At 39.5% G+C, this 27,051-nt stretch overlaps 1 protein-coding gene across 2 annotated transcripts in view; it reads right to left on the reverse strand.

Annotated features, from left to right (window-relative positions):
- The window catches only part of sbf2 (SET binding factor 2), a 94,019-nt gene that overhangs the window by 19,114 nt on the left and 47,854 nt on the right, over nt 1-27,051 (reverse strand). For both annotated transcript variants that reach the window (XM_041985174.1, XM_041985163.1), the window contains exons 16-25: nt 25,118-25,267; nt 18,535-18,603; nt 9,137-9,307; nt 8,741-9,006; nt 7,773-7,945; nt 7,524-7,597; nt 4,297-4,492; nt 3,873-4,000; nt 339-514; nt 74-207 (exon numbers count right to left, since the gene is read on the reverse strand). In XM_041985174.1, coding sequence (XP_041841108.1) covers nt 74-207; nt 339-514; nt 3,873-4,000; nt 4,297-4,492; nt 7,524-7,597; nt 7,773-7,945; nt 8,741-9,006; nt 9,137-9,307; nt 18,535-18,603; nt 25,118-25,267 — 1,537 coding nt within the window. The remainder of the gene's footprint in view (nt 1-73; nt 208-338; nt 515-3,872; nt 4,001-4,296; nt 4,493-7,523; nt 7,598-7,772; nt 7,946-8,740; nt 9,007-9,136; nt 9,308-18,534; nt 18,604-25,117; nt 25,268-27,051) is intronic.

Here is a 27,051-nt window from a genome sequence, read left to right on the forward strand (position 1 = left end):
AAATCTTTTACTCTGCCTGTTTTTCCTCTCTCCCCACCCACACCATTAGCTGTAAACGTGTTAGTTCTCTCACTTGAAATGTCATCATCTTCATGCCAGGTCATCCGGCTGCCTCTGTCATTCTTCTTCAGTGTGCTTTGGCCACCGAGGCCCATGGTGATCTTTCCAGCCTTCTTTGCTCCTTTGACAATAGTTTTTGACAGTGTTCTGAGAGGAGTACAAAGCAGAGGTAAATTACTGAGTTGGTGTTGAGCATCAAAACTGCTGAGGAATGTGTGTATCCACAGTAATATTTCAGACACACAAATAATTGAGATAATTTATTTCACATGACTAACCTGAAGCCAGTATTTCTCTCTTTCTGTTTTGGAAGGATTAGCTGAGGAACAGTTTGTCCTGCAGCAAATGCAAAGGAGCTGAAGATTGACTGTGGGTAGCGGATTCTTTGGAGGTGCTTCCTGAAGATCTCCACCATCTCTGAGCTAACCTCCTCATCAAAAGCCACTTTTATCAACTGCAAGAGACACCCATTGAGCTCATCAACCTCTACTCAGAAGTCCAATTGTCAGCCAAGCTAACACACTGTTATTAGGTTTAAATGCATGCAACATCTGACTGTTACAGAGGTGTCCATGAGTTACTAATAAGTTTATGTCATTAATGGGGTTATGGCACCTTCCACATCTAAATGAAAGATCAGTGTAAACTCCCATGTATGGGTTCTACAGCACATGAAGTCAGTGTAGAAACAACGCTTCAGAGGTGGCTGTGCAGACCAAGGGGCCAACACTCGCTTTGATTAGCCTTATAAGTAAAAACGACTACTTTTCCAGGAATGACATTAAGAACTAGTGCCTTAGCATTCATTGACATCACTGCATGTCAATAAAAAAGACTTACACCAAAATAAGCTGTAAGTTTGGACACTTTCAGGTGTAGTCAGCTTTTAGAGGGTAATGCATGTAGGTCTGAAGTCTTCTTTAATCCTTTGGTAGTACATTGAACAAAGAACAAAGACTTTTGTTTAGTAATAAATAACTGAGAATTCGAAACACATCGTATTTTCTGGACTATAAGTCGCACTTTTTTTTCATAGTTTGGCTGGTCCTGTGACTTATAGTCAGAGGCGACTTATTATATATAAATATATATATATATATATACACTACCGTTCAAAAGTTTGGGCTCACTTTGCCATGGGATTTAATAGGGAAGTATACATATACATATATATATATATATATATATATATATATATATGTATATATATTTATACCATGGTCTGGGTGAATACTCGATTCTAATTGGCTGGAAGGTGTCCATTCCGATCAAATAGACTTATTGCTGTAAATTATTGCGCTGACTAAACGGTAGTTGGTAACCGTGGCAACAGAAACTCAGATGCCAGGCAGCAAGACACCAGATCAGAGCAGCCTGCAGGCTTATTGAACATGTAGGAAACGGTGGACTTTGTGTCACGTAACATAACGCTAAGCAATCTGCGGCCGACCGATCCCCAAGTTCTGTGTCAGAGCCGGCTCTGAGTCGCTGCTGGAGACACGCCAGATCACGTCTGTGACAGGGCGTCGCTGTTAAAGCAGCCTGTAGACTTATTTAAGGATGTAGGATACTATCTGTGGACTTTGAATGTTTGAAATAACATATTGCATCATCCTCTGGACACACACAAGCTGTACGAGCTGCACCCGCCCTCTGAAATGTTTATGTAACAAAACTGCTCACCGAGCTGCAGCTTCTGTGTCAGAGCCTGTTACCTTGGCAACGCGTCACAAGGAAATAGTCCACTCACTCCGAGGTGGCCATTATCATAAATTAATGGACGACGCAGAGGCGTGAACCATCCGAAGCGAAGAGAAGTCCATTAATTTATGATAATGGCCACCTTGAAGGGCATTATCCCGCTTATACCATGGTCCATTAAGAAAGGAAAAAATATATTATTAAAAATATTATCCACCACTCTGATCATTAAAATGATCAAGCAAGTCTATCCTAAATCGTTTTTATAATATTATCCACCATTCACTCTGTATGAAGTATGTAAGTAAGTGTGGTGGAGTAGGTTTTTCTTACTCCAATCTCCTCGCTCCCCCATCGAAGGCGCAAGATGTAGCAAATATGGCAGTAATTGCGGGGCGGAGTAGAGCGCCTTTATATCCGGGCAGGTGTTTGTCCTTTTGCGCTGTACGCGGACAGTTGTGTGGCTAGCGTGCCAAAGTGTCAACATTACCTCCCTTGAGATCTTAAGTGCCATAATCTCTTTCCTTCTCCGCTGGGGCTGTGGCAGTCCTTGGGTATTTACACCCGCATGATTCTTTGCAGCGTTGTGGTGTGCTGATTGTCGCAGCTGTGTGGAAAGCCACATGATGGGCAGTTTTACCTTTGCGGTGCACTGCTGGTTTTTGACTGAGTTTGGTGCTGGGGCAGCTCATTGGGACCTGTCGCGGTATTCCTGGTCTCTTCTCTCTCCCTCCCCATTTTGGGATGTACTGGTAAGACTGCTTTCGCTCGTCAGACGGAACGGGACGTTAATCTGCATCATACGATTGGTGTGTTTTCCTCTGTTTTTAGACACGTGAAATAGCGTGCGCTACTCTATACAGTGTGTGAGGAGAGGTTGCTTTTTTGTCTCTGCTTGGATTTCCGCCAGCTCCTCCAGTTCATTGGCCCTCCTTACAATCTAAACCCTGGCATATAGAGTTGTTTTGGAAAATTGTCAGTTTTTATGTTTTATTATTAATTGTTTAAAAAGAAATAGTTTAAATAAAATGTAATTTTTATGGGAATCCACCTGCCAAGGTGCATTTTATTTATACCTACTTTTTAGGTTTACAGGGGGTTTTAACTCCCCCCCTGGATTGTCACCCTTTCCTTTTTTTGTATAGAAACTATTGCCATTCTCTCTGGACTGACGGAGCCCAATAAGCCTGCACCTGCTTTCACAGCAATGCGCGTCACAAACATGATCTGGCCTATCTACAGCCCAGCATCTGAACTACTGTTTAGTCAGCGCAACAATTTACAGCAATAAGTCTATTTGACCGGAACTTCTTTTATAGGTGCCCATTATCACTTTTTAATGGACACCTTCCAGCCAGTTAGAATCGAGTATTCTCCCAGACCATGGTATAAATATATATATATACATATATATATATAATTTACATGTTTTTAAATGTTAATTCATTCCGTGATGTGCGGGTTCAGTGATGTGGAATGAGATCGGGAACTTGGTGAATTTGCTTACCGGTAACTTGCTTGTTGGAGTCGCTGGCTTGTTATGTTAGCTTAGCCTATTCAGCCTCCCAGGTTTTTTCTTTATGCTATTATGAAGCTGAATGTGTTCAGGGCTTCAACTACATCAATTATCACCATCACAGAAAAATAAAAGCCGCCATACTTTCAGCATTAGGATTTTTCTTTTCAGACGTTACAAATGTAAATTATATTGTAAGAATTGATCCATCCTGGAGGAAACCCTGGTGTTAGTGTAACATACTGGACATATTCAGCCTCTTGTTCCGTGTGCTTTTTTGTAGTTGAATTAAAATGTTTTTCCAGATTAAACGTTTATTCTTGGTCTTGAATTCTGTAAAATAAATTTCTAAATAATTTATGTCGAAATAAATGTGACTTACAGTCCAGTGTGACTTATGTGATCTGGCATGCTGATTTTTTTTTTTTTTTAATGACACATTTTTATGACTGATGCGACTTATAGTCCAAAAAACACGGTATATTGCCATTTCAACCCCGCTATGAGTTGTGTAATATCAGCTGAATCTGAGTTGCTTATCGTTTATGCTTTTAACATCTTCCGTCACTGAGTTATTATTAAGGAGTGTGTTTACCTGAAATGATGCCGAGCGGAGCTGAAGGCCTTCCTGCATGTTCTGCTGCAGCTGGTTCTGGATGCTGATCTTTTTCTCTTTTGTCAGCGTTGACACGGGGAATGCTCTGATGACCGCCTGCTCTCCAACTGCACACGCACAGGAACAAAGATTAGCACCACATTACTGACATGACAGCTGCTGGCCAAACTGATGTTTTAGATTCAAAGACCATTTAACATGTTAGACATGTTTTAAATCTGATTTAGCAAAAACAAAGCTGTTTAAATAAGTTGGGTGTGAATTACTTGTTGACAAAAGTGGCATTTAATATAAATTACTGGAAAAAAAGCAGTGTTGTAAAACTTGAAGAAATATAAAAGTGTCTTTTAATTTTCACTGAGACTTCAAAGCCAGTGTTGTAGTGATTCAGTGTATACTGTACCCAGTGGATCATGGGGAATGCCTTTGAAGATGATGCGGTATGTGGTGAGAAAGAGGGCCCCCTCTGCTGGGAGGATGTGAGGGCCCCCAAGGAGGCCCCCAGTTGCCTCTTCCCTACCATCAGGGTCTAGCAACACCCGCAGTCCCTCTGACACAAACTCTTCTCCAGGAAGCAGTGCTGGACGCAGAATCTTTGGCTGATGGAAAAAAGCATCACTGCAAATTATACACAAACCCAGACACAAAGCGTACCTGTCCACCAGCACGTCCCAGCTTAATTTCAGGCATTTTTCACTGACAATAAGGCCCTCAAAGCAAACATTTGCGTCAAGAGAATCATATCCAGGCAATCAATTTATCATCATAATGTCAAATCAGAGCACCAGATGGCCTTGCTGGACAAATCTAAACCTCAGACGCACATCAGCAAAAGCACAAATCTTGAAAACACACTAACCATCACACAACATTTAAAAATCTGAATATCCAACAAAAGCAAGTTATTTTCTCCTCTCCACAGAGAGCAATTTTCCATTTCAACCCTCGCAGCAAAACTTAATCTGCTCTTTGAGCAAAAATGGTTGTTTGTCTGGTTCACTGAACTGAGTAATTACTGCTTTTCACTTTATGTTTTGAACATCTGGACAGTCATTGACGTGATGCTTCTTTTATTTTTACTTTTTTTTTTTTACTTTTAGAATAAGTTTAACTGATTCTATGCAGACCTCTATTAATGATAAAAGTTTCAGTTTAAACTAATAAACCACACATGTACTATCATTTTATGAAAACAGTGTAATTAGCAGCCTCTTTCCTTGCATGTGTTTTAGAAATAATTATTTTTAAACAGCAAACAAATGAAAGTGTGTGCATTCAAGTATTTTTCATATATACACTACCTTTCAAAAGTGTGGGGTCACTTTGCCATGGGATTCAATGGGGAAGTGACCCCAAACTTTTGAAAGGTAGTGTAAGACAGTATCAAGTCAAAGGTTTGTACACACCTACCCAGTGGTACATGTGTGCAAAATAACCATAAAAGACTGGATCAGTAGACAGGAGCACATTGATGTAATCAACTTCTGTTTAAACCTGCTTTCCTATAAGTTAATGATCCTTGCATTTCCATATGTACAGAGGCAAAGAGTACAGTAGACTGCACTTTTGTGATTGTTAATAGTACTGATAATTATCCATGGCCCACAATAGGAGCAACTTCTTCTGCTGTATGAAATCTATCTAAGATTATGTCTGCACCCTTAGTTGTTCAGCTCCTTCTGGCCTCCAGAGTTTTCAAATCACAAATCACAAATATGAATGAGGAGGGACATTAGGTCATTCAAAGCATTTACCATTAAGGCCAAAGCCAACCTGAGGGAGCTGAGGTCTGGCTCAGAGATAATAATGGCCTCTTAAATCCAACTTCGAATGAATAGAGAAACCAAGAAGAGAGTCCCTGTGTACCTTATTACTGCAGGAAAATCAGCTACTTTTTAGAGATTCTTGTGTTATTGCTGCCATTACTACTACTATTCAGACTTGAGAATTGTTTTGGCATAAAGCTGCCAGTTAGCGATCCAGGATGGAAGTTTTGTCTGACAAACACGTGAGCAGCAGACAGACCGTTCATTGTGGCTTTCAGGTTGCTTCCAAGGCAACACTGGCATGAAGCTTGTCTGTGTGTTTAATTGTGGTTTTACCAAGGGATGGCAGACATATGGCACAGAGGGGTCCAAAAGACCAAGCAGTAAAATATTAATGTGCAATGACTGGAAAAACACTGGATGACATTGGGGCTAAATTCAGCAACTGGAAAAACACAACAGGAGTTTAAAACCTTCATTAGGGCAGCAAAGTAGATTAATAAACTATTTAATTTGAGTGTGAATCTTTATTAAATATTAAATTAATTCAAATTGTATTTCTGTTTGTGAATAAGTAAAAAAAGAAATGTATTATCCATTGTTATCCTGATATTAAAAACATTTAATGACGCATCTGCATGTAGTATAAAATTAATAAAAAAAAAAAAAAGAAAAGATTTTCAAGCGTTTGAATGAAACCTAGAAAATGGTACTTTAACAATGTTCCTGTAAAGCTATTTCTGTGGAGAACATTTTATTTAAATGCAACAATGTTGGTGTTGTCAAAGTCAATGCCTTGAAAATGTGGAAAATTTTAGTATAAAAAAGAGGCCTGAACACAGAACCTTTAGTTTGTTACACACTTTAAAACCTCAAGAGAACAACTTTAAATAACATTACCACTGGACATTGGCAGGAGTCACTAAAAGAAAGAATATTGTTACCCCAATTAAAACAGTCCTTAGTCATCCTGACCATGACATCATGACTCAACACAAAACATATGCCATTCTAGTCAGAATGCTGCTAAATTTATGGCCGTAACTGAAAAATTAACAGTGACATGAGCCTTTGAACCACTGACTGAAAATCTGTCCACGGTCCAAAGGACCGCCACCCCTCGTTAGATGCAGTATAATAAGATTTGCAATCTGCGCTTTCTGTCAGCTCATGAAGGAAATTTAACCACAACACTGTTTGCCAATAACCATGCAAATCAAAAAGCAGGAAATTGCTCTTAAATCTTTGAATTTGTGTAATTAGTCATCACTAGAGTATGTTTAGCTAACTATATAACATGACGCCAACAGTTATTCTCGATAATCTAACAGACTGATCTGTGACACTCTGTGGAAAACTGAAGGGCAATGTGGTGATCAACAAATGTCTACATAAGTTGCAGCTCCGAAATGTAGTAACGTATTCATTAAGAACTGGCAGGCAGCCTATCTGCTAGCTTGCCTTTAATGTTTGGGCCGACAGCAGTGATGGGTATATTGAGAACTAAATAACTTTGTGATAACTGAGTCTCTATTTCTACACGTGAAACATGAAAAACAGTGATTAACATATAGAAAGTATTACTTGGGAAGCCACCTATACACTGATTATAAATAATCTGAATATCTATGGAATTCTCTGCTGACATGCCTTTGTTGTGCCTTTTGTATCAAAACTGAGTACAGTCAAAAATCCAATTTTCTTAAAGGGGAAGGTGGACTAGATTTAAGAATCCTTTAGGTAAAATTTCAACAGATTACAGAATAGAAGAAATTTGCAATTGAAAACTGTTAGCACTTGATAGTACTAATAAAAACAGTAAAGATACAGAAGTCTAGGCAGCTTAGAATAGAGCAACACTCACCTTCTGAATAGGAGGTAGCCTCCTGCTCTCCCTGTGAACTGCTTCTAAAGCCTCCATCTGCATAGCTACAATGCCTGTGGGTCAGAAGCTGGGGTCAGTTTCTACGTACACAAACACATGCGTGCATGTTCTCGGGCCATTTGACATGTCAGGAGTTAATGAGCCCATTAGCCTATGTGGATGCTAGCTAAAGCTAATAATACACACAACCATGTTAAGGAAGTCTGTGCAGGAGTGTAAATGCTGCACCTGGGATCATGCTGTGCAGGCTCTTGATATGCTCCTGGGTTACTCCGCTTTCTGTGCACACCTTGTCGATGAAGCGGGCAACGAACCTGACCACTGAGTTGGCCACGTCACTGTTCTCTGAGTCCTCAAACCCACTTTCTGTATCAAAGCTCTCTGCCACGCTGCCAGCGATGCTATAAACATAAGCGAAGTGAAATTGAGAAAGGTCAAACCTGAGTGTCCAAGAGGACAGGAACTGTTTGCTGACAGAAATGGATTTGGAGACGTGAAGCGATAAAGGGCAGTGAAAGGGAGTGGTTTTCAGCCTGACATAAAAAAGCTAATAATAAGCAGATCAATAGCTAAGACTCAATTACCCAAGGAGAGCATTTAGCATGAGACAGGAATTAACCCTTCTCCTTGGTTAGAGAAATACTGGGTGATAAAGTCTGAGGTGTCTGAGGCAAATGATCAAATGTTTACTGAAGCTCAAACAATGCACATAAACATTTTAAATATAACCTTGTTTTCCTCGGATTATTATGAATAAATCTTAAAATTAAGAACAAGAACATTTAGGATAAATGACTTCTTTAAAGGAAAATAGGCCTGAGTTCTTCCATGTATAATTCACTCTACAGGATCTGCAAAGCAAGGGAAAAATCATATCGCACAGTGTAATACTTGAAAGACACTTTAAAGGTTTTAAACACCCCAGTGGAATAAAATGGACCCGTGGGCCGGAAACAGGAAAAAATACAGCAGCTCTTTTGGCTAAAAAGAAAAGTATCATGTAGACTGTGAACTGTGCCACATCCACCCACATAAGAGAGATTAACAAACTCCCAAATCATGAAACCTTGACGATTCCTACGAATAAGACTCTTTGTCTACCTTACAAATTCTGAACAAGCTACAAAAATATGTTTTAGTCTAGTTTTCATATGTCGAATGTTGAGTGAACTGAGGTGTTGTGTCAGGCTCCTGACCTGTTAGTGACAATGCTGTTACTGCCACTTTCCCAGTCAGCAGCAGGTGTGTTGCGCAGCAGCTTGTTCTTGCTGGTGTCCAAGGGAACCAGCAGATAAACCATGAGGCTGGCGTAGTGGATGGCCTGGCTGAACACAGTGCTTTCCTCATTCTTCACCAGCTCCAGCTGCTTCTCCTTGCTCAGGCTGGGCCATGAGCGCAGCTGCTCTGCTGCCAGGTCCATGGCCGTAAGCTCCTCTTCTCTGCCCGCCACAGCACCCACATCCTGCACAGGTGGGAAAAAACAGTTTGACTGCAATCAAGGCTTATCAATTAATTCAAACTGTAATGTGTATTAAGAAAGCAGGGTTAAACAGATTTTATATCAATACAAAATCTCACAATTGAAGTTTTACCTTTAGTCTGGCAGCAACGCCTCCCTTTTCCTCTGGGGTGTTAAGATAGAGGGCTCGAATCTGACTCTGGACTTCACTGTAGAAAGTGGCTTCCCAGAACTGCTGGTTGGTCCAAATGGAATGGTCCTGTATGCAGGTGTAGGCAAACTGGTTCACTCCAGCAGCCAACCTCTGCAACATAGAACCCCAGAGTCAGGACTGGATTTCTAATCTGTACTGCATGCTTCTGCTGACACATCATGCAAAGATAGCTTTCCAGGGAAAGTATTTGTGACTCCACTTCCTGGAAAATGAAGTGTAAATTGGGGTTATTAGACAAGTATTCAACAGAGAAAAATTGGGGATATAAATTAAAGGAAAGAGATTTTTTTTTTAAAGTAAGTTTTTAAAACAAAATGTACAAACTCAATGTCTGATTGTTAATTTTAATAATGGCTGAGGAAATACAGGCATGGATTCAAATGGGAATTTAATTATTAGTAGCAATAAAATTTAATTTATAGTGTCATTAAACAAAGTTTTTAAACACACTGTAAATTTGTTATCCTAGTCAGTATGTACACATGCCGCACAGCCAAAATAAACCACAGAAACACAGTTTTCTGCTTAAAGTCGACAAGCATCTCCTGCAGGATAAAAAATATCCCCTCCACAGCCCTGGACCCTGTGGGCCGGCAGAAGTAGTGCAGGTTTATTTCTCACTGCATATTTGCTTCAAGAGGTGTCAGTAAAATGAATTTACCAAAATGTTGAGGAGAAGGGGAATCAAAACAACAAGTCAAAGAGAAATAAATCCTCCACTGTGAGTTGTAACTTTTTAAACAGATAAGAACCCCTATTGCAGCAGTAGACCACCCCTCATGTGTCCTGTGCCTGGAGGAGTTTGGAAAAAGAGCTGTTGTTTTTCATTAGTGTGGTCTGAAGAGCAAGTCAGCTGTTTGCCTACAAGAAAAGAGCCATCAAAGGGAACATGCAGTCCTCAGCTAAAGGTTTTAATGTTACTCCATACCGCATTGCGTAAAATTTATAGTAAGTCCTACGAAGCAATGCTGGAGAAACAAACTCACACAGGAAATAAGACTTTAACAGAAGCACAGCGTGAAATAAATAACTGACCGGTCACAAAACCAAACTTTCACCAACTGTCCATCTCCCAGGAAAGTCTAAAGACCACATGCAGGGATCCAACCTGTTATTAGATTAGCTTCTGATTTCTCCCCCGAGACACCCAATCCAGTGGTTTCTATTATCACTTCATAGTTTGCCTCTGAAGGATGAGAACAGGGGGTTACTGTAATTACAACAATCAGAACTAACACAGCTCTACTCCCACTGTGATGGGCCACACGCCAGGAGAGAAAAGAGCTTGAAGCTAATGCTCAAAGAGCAGCAAACCCACAACTCTTAAAGTCTCACTGGCTCTGTCCTTTTTCAGGTACGTACGTGTTGTTATGTTGACCATTATGTTTTATGCTGTCAACATGTAGACAATCAGTAACTGCCATGCCATTATTTAAAAAAAAAAAAAGGTATTTAACCGATGAAAAATGTGACTTGAACAAGCTGAGAACTGAAACACTGATGGGATATTACACAACCAAAGCAAAGTTTCCCGCTGCTCTTCCCCTAATAGCAGATGACTAAAATGAATCTACTGCTCTGGTAAACCTGATGCTGCTGCGTTTAGGGGTTTTCATGAGTTTTCAGGATGTTTAAAGAGAGTATGATATCCTGCTGGCTAGCGACAGGGACCAACAAGAAACAGATTTAATCATCTCAGTTAAGGAAAATAATTTGAAACCCAAATCTGAGTCAACTCAAAGTATAAAAATAAAGTGCATTTGACTCTGTTATCATGTGGACTTTATTTAATGCTTTAAGCACATTATTTTACATGGAGTCAACCCTTGATAGTGAGGTAATTTGGTATGTACCCAAACCATCAGGTCACAGCATTCTCCATTACTGTCAACTGTTGTTTCCTAATTACCAGAAAGCACAAAGTACAGTCAAGGCTGAAGGGAATGTCTTGGTTTAGCAAAAACCTCTGAAAACAGAAGTTTTGGCACAAGAAGAAAAGCAGGGGAACACCACAGTAATCAAATATACTCGTCCTCTCGGGAAAATTTGTTGGCAGTCCACTAAGCAGTGTTTCAAATAGTCTTGGACAGTCCAGCGCAGCCAATAAAAAAAATCTGATTAGCTATTGACCAGGATTGGTTTTCAGGTTAAATGCACTCTGGTGAAGTGATGTGATCATAACACACTCTTACTTCAAGTAGATCTTTGTATTTTTCTTTTTCTTTCTGAGGTTAATGTGAGGTAACTGTGACATGTCCTTGGGCAAGACACTAAACCTGACAATTTCCTCTGATGTGTTTCTCGGTGTAAGAGTGTGTGATGTTATGATAGGTCAATGTATGAAAATATGTGGGAAAGCTTTGAATGAGGAGTGTACTTTGGAGTACTGTAGGATGTGAACAACCTAAGAAAAGTGCCATTTAAAAGCATTTCAATTACAGTATGTATCATAGTGTACAACACGGTATCTCTCCACCGTGTAACTCAGCCTTACATTTATGAAGCAGTCTTCTCACAAACTTCATCTTTCCTTAGATACCAATAAGACCCAATGCATCATTTTTGATTAGAAAATGCCCCACAGAGTCGGCTGCACTGATGGCTCAGCTGTGGATTATGTCAGAACTTCTAAATATCTATACTCCCAGATGAAGGCCAATGGGCTGAAACTGTGTTTTTAAAGGTCACCATGACTATGCATTAGAAATAAAGGCATTTTAGTTATTTTTAAAAGAGAGTGCCTTGGAGTTTGTTCTGATTACCTATCTATGCATCTGGTTGGATTACTGGTGTTTTTCCAGACACAACAGCAACCTTCAGACAAAGTCAGAGCTGGATCAACTTTTCTTTGCCCCAAAAAACATGACAAACGTGACAAACACACCCTTGTCAAGATGACAATACTCCCTTTTATCTTTGGTCCTTTTTCATTCACACTCACTTTCACTCTTACTGGGCCATACTAGGTCAAGTGAATATGATCAAATTCATTATTCCCAACATCTCTACTCTTTTCGGCTGCAAATCTATTAGTTTCACAGCAGCCAGTTACTGGAACAATTCACAAAGCAACCTCAAACTCCAAACTTTGTAATCTCTTACCATTTTTTTAGGTTTAAACGCCAACAGATTACAACTCATCCTGGATCACACTTATATGCATACATTAGTGTCTTATACAAACATGCACACACACACACACACACACACACACACACACACACACACACACACACACACACACACACACACACACACACACACACACACACACGCACACACATTTCTTCTCTTTTCTTCTCTCCTGGTTATATTGGCTGAATCAGTTTCTTCTTACTTTTGGCTTTTTAAATGTTTATTTTAATGTTTGCTTTATGAGAATCAATGTTTTTACTATGTTTATATATAACTATGTATTTATGTGCTTCTGCATTCTTTTTTTTTCCTCTTTTACTTGAGTCTCTCGGCCAGGCCATGTTTGCAAATGAGAACTGGTTCTCAAGCATTTTACCTGGTAAAATAAAAAGCTATAAAAATCACATTTTAATGCAAAGACAATGTTAGCTGTTACAAAGTACTGGGCTCTATTACAAAATATAAAATAAAATAAAAAATTAAAAATCCATGATAAGAGCAAGAAGTGTCTTAACAGTTGGGCTCCTTCAGCTTGTTTTGCTCAGTCAGCTGGTTCTGGATTACAGCTCATCCTCTAAGCTATAAACCAACTTCCTCTCCCTTTACTTCAAACTACTGGTAAAAATTCTTCCTGATTACTACACACACTACACTATGTGAATTCTCAAAGTAGATCATAAGCCAACATTAAGATGACCACTAATGGCCACTTGTTTAGATGAACTGCTCCCTCAGAAAGTCAGATGATTAATCTCACTTTGATATTAGGATGCAAGCATTCTAAGTGAATATAGGCGTTAGGCCAGAGGATTGTTAGATGAAATAACAAAAACAAATTCACTGTGGTAGAAATGTTTAGGAAGATGGTGTAATGCAATGAAACCCAACAATGGTCAAGCTCACAGACTTGTGGGCTAAAGAGAACGGGGTCTCTGTCAAAGTCTGTAGCAATCAAGTAATGGAGCCGAATAAAACGCAGTCATAAATAATAGTGACAAATATGAGAAGAAATGCAGCCCTCTGCACAGTAATCACATACTTTTTTGTCAGCCGAGTGTGTTAAGTGTCTTGCAGCAGATGTTCTGTGGGTGTGTGTCCATGTTTGTGTGTGGGGTGTGAGCGTGTTATTTGTCAATGCTGTCTATATTCAGCTTGGCCGTACTTTTCAGATATGCTTGGGTCATTTTGACCGAGGTCAGCTTTTCCTTATATGTTAGTACGCAAAGCTTATAAAGGCATCCACAAGACAGATGTGCAAGGAGGAGGACGACAGGGAAGGACAGAAGAAAGAAGAGGAAAAGGAGGAGGAAAGGAAGGTAGGCAGCAAAGATGAAGGGGAAGGAGGGAGTACATCACTATTGGACCCATCTGGCTGCATGACCAGCAAAGAGGAGGAATGCAGGGTTGAGGGAGAAAGGGTGAAAAACAAGCAGAAAAACAACAAGAAGATACAGAAAGGAGAAAATGCTGTGTATAGGTCAGAGTAATGTGGTTATCAGGGTTTGGGATCTTGGTATGAACTCTGGAACCTGATTCAGAGGTTCACAACATGATTGACTGTGGCCTCCAAACATCCATACAGCATCTCACATGCCCACTGTTTCTCTCAGAGATAAAAACATGGTGCATGTTGTCACCGAAACAAGTGCATACTTGAAAGAAGACACGGAGTGAAGACTGCTGTCTCTGTAGTGTCACCAGCCTTGAGGCAGCGACATTATTTAGATGTTTTGGAAGAATTCAGAGCATTCTTGAACTGCTGATACAAAACCAGTCATTATTTCTGGTGAGAAAGCATGCCTGACCTGAAAACTATCCATCTTCTCACTTCTGCAACTCTGAGAGCTGACGGGTTGTGAGGAAAACTACCCAAACACCAAAACAGCAAGATGGCCCACATTCAGACAAATTATTTAAAGTGTTCAGTCATATGAGACTAATTGAGGAAATCATGTTGAAAGTCAAACTAATAAACAAACCTATCATGCCACCAGATGATAACTGTGCAAAAAAAATGAACATGTAACATAAATGTTCTGAAACAAAGTAAACAGACTGGACAAGTCAAGAGGTGGACATTCTTTACATACACAAAGGTCATGGAGTACGTCATCATCACTTGTGATGGAGAACTATCTGGCAGAGCGAGCTGACAAATCCACCATGCATAAACTCTGGCTGAAAGAATGCTAACAATTAAACGTTCTTGTTGAGTAATTCACCCATTATTGTGTTTGAGCTATTCACTGGAAGCCGTTTTCAATCTGTATCATCTCCAAGTACAAACTATGATGATGTATTCAAATGTAATTTAACATTGTAAAGGGCAGAATAACAACAGATCCAGTCGTCAGTGACATCTCCTGATAAACCTCACTCTTCAGTAGATAATAAATGCCAGCTGAACTGGCCCATGTAAAACATTACCTCTAACAAAGGGCCACTATACATAAGGTGTGATGTCCAGATAAACTTTACTCATGAATGTTAACTGACACCAGACATTAATGATTCTGAGTAAAACAACTGTCAAATACAGCATTCGGATTATTAACATTAGTTAAGGAGACTCAAGAAATAAGGAAGAAAAGAAAGCAGAATTTGGGTCAATAACATGAGCTGCTCAGCAAATGGACGGCAAAAACACTGAGCACCATCTCTGTCCAGCAGATTCTGGGAGCAGACATTTGTGAGAGGGAGCTTCCCACGTCCTCTGACCCGCAGACTCGAGGAGGATGGCGACAGTGCCACTGAGATTACGAACACAGCATGAGCTTGCCAAAGTCTGGCAACAAATACCAAACAGGAACTTGACCAATGTCTGACTCTTGAACTTGACCTAACAGTAGTGCCTGAATAGAGGAGGGCAAATTCTGACCCACAGTTACTTAAAAAAAAATCTAGTCACAAAAACATGTTTTAAAGTATGCTTGATTCATGAAAATGTACAAATTATTCCTAACTCACTCATCTAGGGCTTTTCACCTTTGATTCTTGATTTAGATCATTTTTTTAAAGAAAGGGCTTTCTGGGGTACGAAAAACATAATACTTTTGGCTTTCACCATTTTCTTTAAACTAACTGAACAGAGTTTTGTGGATAAAATGCAACGGGTCCCTACAAGCAGAAAGACCGATGTCCAACATTTCTAACAAGTCAAATCTGCTTAGACACACCCTGTACAAGTGTCTTCAGCCTGATAAATAAGTCCCCTCTCACTTTAATATTCAGGAATTCTCCATCACACAGATTCACCTGTCACCAGAAAGATATATAGATATGGGGAAACAACAATAGCAACAACAACAAAAAAATAAAATAAAACAGGAAATTAGAAAAAAAGGTAACAATTTAAAATGTATTTGCCTGGATGAGGAAGTTAATGCTCCCATGTCTGACTCAAATGAACTCTATCAGATGCTTTTTTGTCTGCAAATACTTTAAAATATGGAGTACTAACAAGTCAAAGAAAAGAAAGAACAGTTTCCTGCTTGAGACTGGTTGATGATTAATGTCAGCATAAGTAGGTCAATGCAGGAAGTGAGCAGGTCATTAGGCTCTTTAGACCAAGCAAGTCTGGGGCTCTTGCTGGGGGCATACGAGGACCCAAAAGGGCAAATACCTGCAAAGGATTTTCTCTGGTGGCTTTCACACTGCTGATAGGAATAATGAAGTGACGTATAAACATCCAGTTGGTCATTGATAGAGAAATCATGTTGTAATATATTTTAGTAAACTCCATGCTTGTGTTTTATTTAACTTAAGCTAATGTTTACATGAGTAACGTTTCACTGATGTGTTTTTTTTGCAGTGGCAGCTTCAGATGCTGCTTTCATGTGTTCAAGCAATCACACCAAAGTTGTCTGAGTCAATTGCCAGTTACACCACAAACAATTACCCACATATTAGTAATAGTTCCTAGTCAGAAGATAGCCCTAAAAATGGACTTCTAGGAATTAAAGTCAGCAGCAGTTCTTGCAGCATAGACACACAAAGTATGAGGGTGGGTGCACTTCTGCAAATATCCCAGTAACTATGAAAAACCTAATGATTTGAACTTGGATAATAAAAGACTACTTACTGACTTGGAAGCACTTTCACAGCCCTTTTCTAGCGTATTTTTAGTGTCAGGTCCTTCAGTTTACACAGCAATGGTTCTGTTCTTGAGTGCATACTTTGTCAAACATCAGAATGATTGACATGTAGAATTAGGAAGTTTCAACACTGCCTATCCATTTTCAGTCTGATGGAGAGTTGACTTACATTTCATGTCCAGATGTGGCTCTTTCCCTGATTATTTTGCAACAAATTACGGAGATAAAAGTTCTGCAGTTGATGCCACATGTTGAAATAGCATTTGATTGTAGTTCATGGGGGCTCTCTAAAGAGATTAAGATTTAAGTGTAAGAGGCCACCATTAGACTTAAAAAACAAAACAGACCAATCTGAGAGCATTGTGACTGTAATACAGAGCATTTACCAGCAGATGCAAGACACCAATGACACGATTACAGAGACCAGATTGGACTTTACTAGAAAAGACCTTAAAACGCCAGAACAGCTCTGCTTGTGTTCAAAAGCATACCACATCATCCGCCAAGCCCTAGAAGAAGGCGGAGTGATAGTAAGGGTGTATGTAGTTGCCAACAGAATCGGGTCACTGGTGTTTATCTATGACATGTCTGCTAACTCGGGGCATAAATTCTAAGGTGAACAGAAGGATAAGGAAAGGCTTGGAAAAAAAGAAGGGTTGAATGTATTACAGAGCTGTTCTAAACCGTTTCTCCAGTTTGGTTGTAAATACATTCAAAGTAAGCCCAAAGCCTAAGTGGATCTTATGAATATTTTAAATGCATGTATGTAACAACTGTCCGCTATGTAAAGTCATTCTTTTAACTAAGCTTTACTGACATGGTACAGGATATTATTTCAGTTATGTTACCAAACTTCTTGGTTACAATTCATTGATTAGGAATAAGTGACACAAGGCATGAGATATTAATGGCAAGATGTCAGCTCCATTACCAAGCTTAGTTTTTCTTACAGTTGTGCATCACAGCACAGTAATTGCTCCATTAAACACAGAGATTACAGATACTTTGGCAGATTCCTTCATGACCTTACTTTACTTTGCACCCTTTGTGGGAGCCAGCACTTGAAGCCTGTCACCACTTTTAATCATCTGTGAATAACAAGAAAAAGTTATTTAAATGCCATTCTCCTTAACTAAGATATCACCTCAATCTCCTCACTGAAAGAGTGGGAAATCACTGTGGCATGCAGTAATTTTGATTTATGATTAACAAATAATCTTACGAAACAGAAACAACTTTGAGGTGGTAATTAATTGTTAGATGGTTAAACAAACACAAAGCTAGAAGACAGAGACAGACTTGATTACGTGTCAGTGCTGAAGGCCCAGAAGAGAAAGAAGAAAGACACCACACATGGCTTTTCATGGAGAGCTCCAACCAGAGGCATGTGAACTGCATGAGTCATGTGGTGGCAGTTTGTGGACCAGGTCCCAGTCCTGCCCATTAGGGTATGGCACTGGTATCCAACAAAAGCCCAGTGTGGACAGTTGTGTCTGGCTCTATAGCAACTAGCAAGCTGAGAGGACACATTGCAGCTACCTCTCGCTGATTATATGATAAGAAAAGCAAAAGGCCACGACCTGTTCTTCACACTTCATGGGGGCAGCAACATGCTGTGCTGAGTATGTACATGCTTTCGGATCAGAAAAGGTCAAAGGCTGAGAAAGCCGGCCTTCCCCTGTCTGATCACTGCCCACAAAGGTGTAGTCTTAACTCAAACCGAACAAAAATGGGACTTTTCTTTTGGCAGACACAATTCCGATGTATGACTTTCAAAAATCTGATAACAATATACCGACTGTCTGGTAAGAACATAAACAATTATACATTACTAACGGTCATATTTTGTTTCTCACTGAACTGCATGGGTAATTTTCTAAGAGAAATATAAAAGCTCACTTTGTTTGACAATCTGTAACGTATGACCCACTTTCTAAATGTTTTCATTCATCTCCTCTAGTTTTGTGTTGTTTTTTATTTTTCACCAACATCTGAAGAGACATTTCAACCACAATCCAACACACTAACATAACATAACATGGCAGGTTTCCCAGCTCACTTACTTATAGATGGATAAACTGGTCTTACCCTGTAAAAGGCTGTTGACAGGGGCAGCAGTGCAGAGGCTACTGTGTACTCCTCAGAGCTGGAGCAGTCCTGCAGGTGGAAAAATAAAAGAGAAGTGAGGGACAGTGTAAGACAGAGCAAGTCTAACAAATTCAAAGGACCTTTTTATTGACTGGAGCGACAAAATGAAAGACGGGATTTCCAGCAAGAGTGCTGGACACACTGAGGCCAGACTGCAATCAGTTTTTGCAACTTACAGGAAAACTATTTAATAAATGCAAGAAATGTAAGATCTAAGAGGAAACTTTCTGTGCACAGGAGATAAACTGCTGTAAATTAGCAATGCAGAGATGTGACTTGAGAAAAGCTCTAAGGGGCAAAGAATTTATCTCCAGATAATGTGTTACATAAAGTCTGGGCAATGCTCAAAAAAGAGGCCTGTCAAACCCTGTAACTCTAGTCTACTCCATCGATAGGACACATGTTTTCAATAATCTTATATAATCCCTGCCTTGACACAATTGTCAGAGTTCCTCCATCTTCAGTTTACTGACAATTTTAAGGTTTTCATTTTTGAACTAAGAATGGCATGCAAGCCTCATCTACTAAAAAGACAAGACGTTACATAAAATCTTGTCACTTAACTACAAAATTATGTGTCAATTCATCAAAGTCACAGCTCGTTCTAGTTTTTTTTCCTTTTTTTAAATGAGGGAGTAGTTATGATTATTGTCTGACTTTTACATGCAATAACATTTTTGAATGTGGATGTCTTTCAGGTGAAGGAGTTGGTGCATTCAAGTCAAAGGTATTAAGATGAATGATGCATTAAGAGGCTTAAAGCAAGGGGCTTAGGGGCCCAAACTAAACTTTTCTTATAGAGATAATAAAGCGCGATGAGAACAAGAGAATAGGAGTAAAATACGCAAGTTGGACTTAAGAGTATTCCACTCACAGGAAATTGGTACTTAACTCTGGTAAGCTGTGTTGGGATTTATTTGCTAAACTCTATGAAGAGGGAATGCCCAGAGGAAACTTGATTTAAGACCCAATGCAAACAACAGCACTGATACTGACCTGCTGTTGCACCTCATAACCCTCAACGTGACCCCTCATCCACAAAATGTGTGCATCACAAAAATTGTCTTTGTGTGCATGTGTTTTTTTTCACCCAAGTCACTTGAAAATGCAAACATGCAAAAAAATGTGCACATTGATGCTTTTTTCTCTTCTTCTTTCTAAAAAGTATGCACTATAGAGGTCTTCATTTGGCAGGAGAGATAGGTGAAGGAATGCTGCACTTTCTGATAGGGGTCTGCAATATGGGGCCTCTGTGACCACCATTCCTCAAAACACACACAGAGACAAGAATGTAAAGAGGGAAGAAAATGCAGAACACATGAAAGCCTGGCCCCCCGTTGACTGAGCACCATAGTTTCTGTTTTATTTTTCTTGTCGTGAGTGTTTTTCTTTGCAGTTATTTGGGCTGCGGTAAAATGTTCCAGCCTGCTGGAGCGACACCAAAGCTTTGTTTACCAGCATCCATAACAATGCTGCAGGTCAGAAGAGTTTGTGTACCACAGTTAAATTGAACAACAAGTGGAACTGCATAGCCAGAAAAAGTGTGAAAATTTAACAAACCAGCATCATTCCAACAAAAAGAAAGGAAGCTTCATCAAACAGAAAATCAGGTTAACAGTTTCAGCTCCAAAAAAAAAAAAAAACCCACAGACGTACTTCAGATGAAGACAAGCTTTGCTCAAAGGCATGCTCAACACGTCATATCTCACATAAAGAGGACATAATCAGCTTTACTCAAGCCACACTTATCACCTACAAACCTCTACCTTAATCTTCTATGAGCTGACAGAGAGGCTAAGTAACAGTTCAAGAGCTCGAGAGGTCAACTAACAAAGCGAGCAGATAGCAGTGAAATCTGCAGCAGGTCTTAGATTACACTTAATGACAAGCGAGATCTAAGAAGGTAACAGTGTGTTTAGGACTCAGCCACTGGCATATTGCAGAATAGAGCAACATGGTGCAGGATGGGAGATGTATGTTAACTTGTTTGAGATTTCAAGAATGGTTTGGATGGGGTGGAGGGGATTATCACTTCCCAGTCTGTTTGTGAGGACACCCCGCTGTTTTCATTTCCTCCTATTATTTAGAGCACGTCTCACCATTTTTTTCTCATTCCTCAAGTTGCTGGAGCCTAAATGGCAAAGATGACTAACACAGCTATTCTGTGGGAGACACGTGTACAGTAAGCTAAAAAAAAACAAAAAAAAAACGGATGTTCCTGTGAGAGAAAAATGCTGCAGGATGTGAGGAAACAGCAACTTCCTCTGGATTCAATGCAAGTTAGCACTCTCCAAAAAATCTCTACGATGAGCTGACATCTACGTTATGCTTCGTCATGCTCAGGAGCTAACTAAGGAGCTGTTAGAGTTAAATGCATCCTCATCATTGACGGGACGGGGAATAAACCACGTAGTTGCCCTATTAGTTGCACAGATGAGCAACAGAAAGCATGAAATCTGAAGTTTACCTGACACTACTCATGGACATCCGAGAAAAGCTGTAATCTGAACATGGGAATGATACCAAGCCCAGATTCCCAGTGACCATGTTACGTAAGGCAGTTCATCAAGGCAACTAAGGCAGAAGGAGGCCATGTTCTCACAACACAAAACTTATTTATGATCTAAATATCATAAATCTATAAAGAAGCTTTCTATTCACTATTAAAGGAAATGTCCAATGATCAAAGTGCAACAGACAGTTCTCAGAGAAGGGGTGATGGGTACAGACTAACTTGGCAGGAGTTTCTGTTTATCTACTCAGACTTTAGCAGTCTGCAGTTCTTATAGGACAGTCACCTAAAGCATTTAATTCTATCCAAGAACGTCTGTGTATAACCTGTTCTCTTCCACATCAGACACTGGAGCTCAGGATCATGCAGAACTCACGGACTACATGCCGCTGCACCCCCTTTCCATGGACCTCCTGTCTTTATCCCCTTTCACAGTCAGCTGCAATTCAGAGTATGTTTTCGAGCACCATGATGAGGCCCTCAGCTATACGAGAGCAGAGCGCAGAGGGCTCATAATCCTATCTGACAGGAAATGGTTGGGATGCCAGGACACATCCACAGCAGGACTCATTCCCCCACATGGCTTGCACAATGTTAATTTCTAAAAGCTGGGGCAATGACCAGTGTGCATACACACACACACACAAACAAATTAATGTGCAATTAACTTAAAATATTTTGATGAGAGTCGTTACTGTGCATGATTCATAGCAGAGAAAGAAGCACAAATACTGATGAAAACATGTTTAAATGGGAAAAATGAGTCACATTAGCTCATTCCAGATAGTGAATGACAATAACACACTAAAAACAAAGAAAGAAGAACACAAAGAAAAGTGTCACCTGATTTTAATGCCTTAACCTGTGATCTATTGTAGTAGATTGTAAGTATAACATAATATAGTTCTCCCTGTGGTTATGTACACCTTTTAAAAGAGAAACGTTAATTGTAAGCAGACATCAAGATTGTTAGCCTGGTGTTGACAGCTAAACAATAAATGTTGTAAATAGTGATGTCACTGCAAATCAATGTGTCACATCATCACATATGCCAGAAATTATAACAAGGATACATGCTGTCATCATTATACACAAAGCAAGCAGCATTTTTTACAACACAGATCACTTTGGTAAACCTTAACAGATCTTTAATAAACAGACAAAGACACACACACTCAAAAAGGAAAAAAAAAAGGGCTGGCCACATTGCATTTTGTAACATCATTTTTTGGGTTGTTAAGTGGCTGCGTGTTTAAAGTCAGACTGCAGAATATTAAAGTAATTATTGACCTCATAATTTACTTTTTATATTCCCTTCACAGATCCTCTGAGACTCATCCCTCCCAACTGAGCTGAGAGCAAGAAATGGAAGCCATGAACAAACGCCTGGCATCAGAACAAATTCAATGGCAAACAATATACAAGAAAAACATACACATATGAATTCCTCAGATAAAGCTTGACCATGTCTTATCCCTTGCTGTTAACAAAAGTGAAATCCACATCAAATCTCTTCTCCATATGTAAAATTATTACTTTTTTCCTCACTTTTTTCCACGTTACTGCTACTGGTTGCCAGAGAAAATCAACTGAGGCAAATCACTGAAACTTGTGGAGATTCTTAGTGTGAGATATAAATTTACAATAATAATTATAGATTTTATTCTCCACTTTGTAGAAATAGCACATGCCATCATTACCCCCAATGTGGGCTGATCAGCACAATATTAAACAGATAAAACATATAATCACCTGTTTCACAGAATCTGTGCCTGTCAAAGTAAAGACTGCAGGATGTCCAGGACGGTGCATTTTATTTCAGGCTCTTCTATGAGATGCATGGTTAATAATTTAGTACTGAAGCATCTCATATGTTACAACATGAATCTCTAACACAAAAACAGGTCTCTGGCTGCCAGTTCTAAACTCATATACTTATGACTGAAAAGACTGTGTAAAATAGATCATGGTATTAACTAGAACTATTGCCACTTTTTGACTTTTCAACAAGTATGCAAACACAGATAAACTACTGCAAAAATACCCCAGAGTTCACGTGTGCACCTCAAAATGAAGACAGCCAGATACTGTGAAGCACAGAGGAAAAGACCTCTTCTTCCATGATTTCTGCATAGAGAGGCGATTCTTAATTTTGTACCTTTGAATAATTGTGAAGCAGATGACACGTCAAACAGACTTGCATGTCCGTGGTGGGGGCAGATGGTGAAGTTAAATTGCTTTCCATCATTTGTGGGGAAAGAGGAATGACTGGAATCTCAAGTTGCTTCATAAAAACTGCACTCTGTGAGGACAGCTTAAAATTATTAGAATCCCTGGAATGAGCTGATTCAGGGTAGTAAAACATGAGGAACTACCAATAAGCCCTGGCTGCTCTGGGTGAGTAAAGCTTCACTCTGTCTTTATGAGCTGCTCAGAAACTTTATTCACTTCTTTTGACAAGCAGCTCAAGCATGGAGGAGGGACCAGGAAGTCACAAAAAATACTCAATCTCAAAAACAATGAGCAGCACCACTGGGACTCAGTCATATGACACATATGCTAGACTGTTGATGACAAAGTGAAGGCAGAGAACAATAATCAGTTAATAGATAATATATTTACATATTCAGCCTGAGAAAAAAAAAAAACCCTGGCCAGTGACAGTAGGGCCTGGTATGGGGCTTATACGTGGTTCATAATATCTGTGCACTAAAACTGCCCCCCACATAAGCATGTAATCAGTTTCTAGCACAATATGGAGGTTAGGATGATAGCAGTTCCCTGCAGTCACTCTAAAATAAGCGTACATGCTGTTCTTCAGAGATCGACCAAGGAAGGCACTTGTGCAGTTGAGGCTCTAAGTCGTCATGATTGATAAATATTTGGGTTGTATGCAGTTAGCTGCAAAGGGACCAAGCAGATCCTCAAGGGCTGCTGAGGTTGAAGAAATTTACTACACACAGGATTTGTGTACGCAGAGAGCATTAAAAGCCTTTAAGAGTTAGATTCTTTGTTGCAGGGGAATTTAAAATGAAATAAAACATTTTATTTTAGCTTAAAACTTGCTTACCCTGCCCATTATACCACTACATTATAGAGCAGGGGTGGCCAATGTCGGTCCTCAAGAGCCACAATCCTGCAGGTTTTCCATGCATCCCTGCACCGATACACCTGACTCAAATTAAATGGATCCAACAGCCTATAAGGATCTGCACAGTGACTTATTAGTTTAAGTCAGGTGTGTCGGTGCAGGGATGCATGGAAAACCTGCAGGATTGTGGCTCTCGAGGACCGACGTTGGCCACCCCTGCTATAAAGGAAAGGCATGTTGCTATGACAGCATGAAGGGTGGCAGTAATGGCCGCAGCTGTCAGCCTCATACAAGCGCGACAGAGAATAAAGGTCAAGCTTCTGTCTTGAAGCTACATTGAAAATAAGTAAATAAAGAGAAATATTCTTTCTTTATTTTTTTTACCAATTAATTAACACCACAGTCTAATTATTTCATGCTTCGTTTTCCTAAATTTTTCCACTTCTTCACAATCCAAACTTTAAACATCATATTTACATATTTTCTTTTCATGCTTAAAATGTTCACATTTTATCCCATGTAGTTTGTAGAATAGTTAATAAATATATCAAATTATTTTAACTGGTCATTGTGATTTCCTTGTGTGGTTAAGGTCAATTTAAACAAGAATTTTATGAACAGCATGTGAAACATAATTTTTTTTTCCTTTTTAATTATTAAATGTGTTAACGCTCCAGAGCCAAAAGCGACGTTTTCACATTGTAAACAAGTAATCAACAAAGAAAAATAAGAACAAAAATAAAAACAAAAATATATATGTACATACTAAAGGTCAATTTGATTTTTGTCAATAAATAATTTAAAACTTCTTCACTTATTTAAGAACACATTTACTGCGTAGCATTACTGTAAATGTTTTCCATCGGTTTACAGTACAAGCTTAGTAACCAGGGACTCGTGTGGTACAACTAGCCTCTTACCTGAAGGGCACAGTTCATCATTCGAATGGTGTAGTCAAACTGTTGGTGGTCCAGGATGGCGCGGTTCTGCTGGACATGAAGACTCAGTTCCTCAGTCAGACACTGGCGCGCTGCCCTACCTTTCAGGGCACGTAGTGCAGCAGGCAAAGTCTATTAAGTTAAAGATGAACAAGGAGGATTTTAGAAAAAAACCTTGAAATAAAGCAGCTGACCTCAGAAGAGAAGCTGAATAACAAAATAGTCTTCAATTTGTGATTGGGGAAAAAAAGAAACAGCTTTTTGTTTTCGAAAGGAGATATTTGTTAACACGTTTAGGCAACACTATATACAGACGTGGACAAAATTGTTGGTACCCTTGGGTTAAAGAAAGAAAACCTCACAATGGTCACAGAAATAACTTGAATCTGACAAAAGTAATAATAAATAAAAATTCTATGAAATTTAACCAATGAAAGTCAGACGTTGCTTTTCAACCATGCTCATGAAACATGAAACCATCATTTGAGCCAAAATGGACTTAATGGGAGACGACCAAGGAGGACACCATTGTTGAAAACAAATCATAAAAAAGCCAGATTGGAATTTGCCAAACTACATGTTGACAAGCCACAAAGCTTCTGGGAGAATGTCCTATGGACAGATGAGACAAAAATGGAACTTTTTGCCAAGGCACACCAGCTCTATGTTTACAGGTGGAAAAATGAAGCATATCAAGAAAAGAACACCGTCCCTACTGTTAAACATGGAGGAGGCTCTTATGTTCTGGGGCTGCTTTGCTGCATCTGGCACAGGGTGTCTTGAATCTGTGCAGGTACAATGAAATCTCAAGACTATTAAGGGATTCTAGAGAGAAATGTGCTGGCCAGTGTCAGAAAGCTTTGTCTCCGTCGCAGGTTATGGGTCTTGCAACAGGACAATGACCCAAAACACAGCTAAAACACCCAAGAATGGCTAAGAGGAAAACATTGGACTATTCTAAAGTGGCCTTCTATGAGCCCTGACCTAAATCCTATTGAGCATCTTTGGAAGAAGCTGAAACATGCCGTCTGGAAAAGGCTCCCTTCAACCCTGAGACAACTGGAGCAGTTTGCTTATGAGGAGTGGACCAAAATATCTGCTGAGAGGTGCAGAAGTCTCATTGACAGTTACAGGAATCGTTTGATTGCAGTGATTGCTTCAAAAGCTTGTGCAACACAATATTAAGTTAAGGGTACCATCATTTTTTCCAGGCCTGTTTTCTGAGTTTATTTTTTTAAATAATTCTGTTGAAGCATGGTCGAAAAGCAATGCCTGACTTTCACTGGTTAAATTTCATAGAATTTTTATTTATTATTATTTTTGTCAGATTCAAGTTATTCCTGTGACCATTGTGAGTTTTTCTTTCATTAACCAAAGGGTACCAACAATTTTGTCCACGTGTGTACGAGGGATCATCAAGTCTGGACCTTACTGATCAGTGTCCTGCAGGTTTTCATTGTGTCTCTACAGCTGACTCAAATTAAATTTATCCAACAGCCGTTGAAGTTCTGCACAATGACTCATCAATGTGTTGAAGCAGGGACACATTAAAAACTTGCAGGACACTAGCCCAAAAGGTCTGGATTTGGTGATCCCTGCTATATACCATCACTGCACAGTATTCCCACCTGTGCTGACCTACAGTGCAGCTAATAGTGTTCAACTAACTGTTTGGCATTCAAGGATTTACACACAACATTTGGTTCACCAGGGTTTCAGAGGATGTCTGCTATGCATTCTTAGATTATGCATAGATTGCAGGCCTAGATTATATAAGTACTATATGAAGCCACAGGGATACATAAAAATAATAGCTACCATCCCATTTTGAACTCTCTGGATGCATACAGGGTAAAGTGTTCGCCTATGACCTCATTAAGATCAGACCTTTGTGAAGATAATTGTGAGAATATATA

The sequence above is a fragment of the Melanotaenia boesemani genome, chromosome 1 (assembly GCF_017639745.1).
Source record: "Melanotaenia boesemani isolate fMelBoe1 chromosome 1, fMelBoe1.pri, whole genome shotgun sequence".
Taxonomy (NCBI): Eukaryota; Metazoa; Chordata; class Actinopteri; order Atheriniformes; family Melanotaeniidae; genus Melanotaenia; species Melanotaenia boesemani.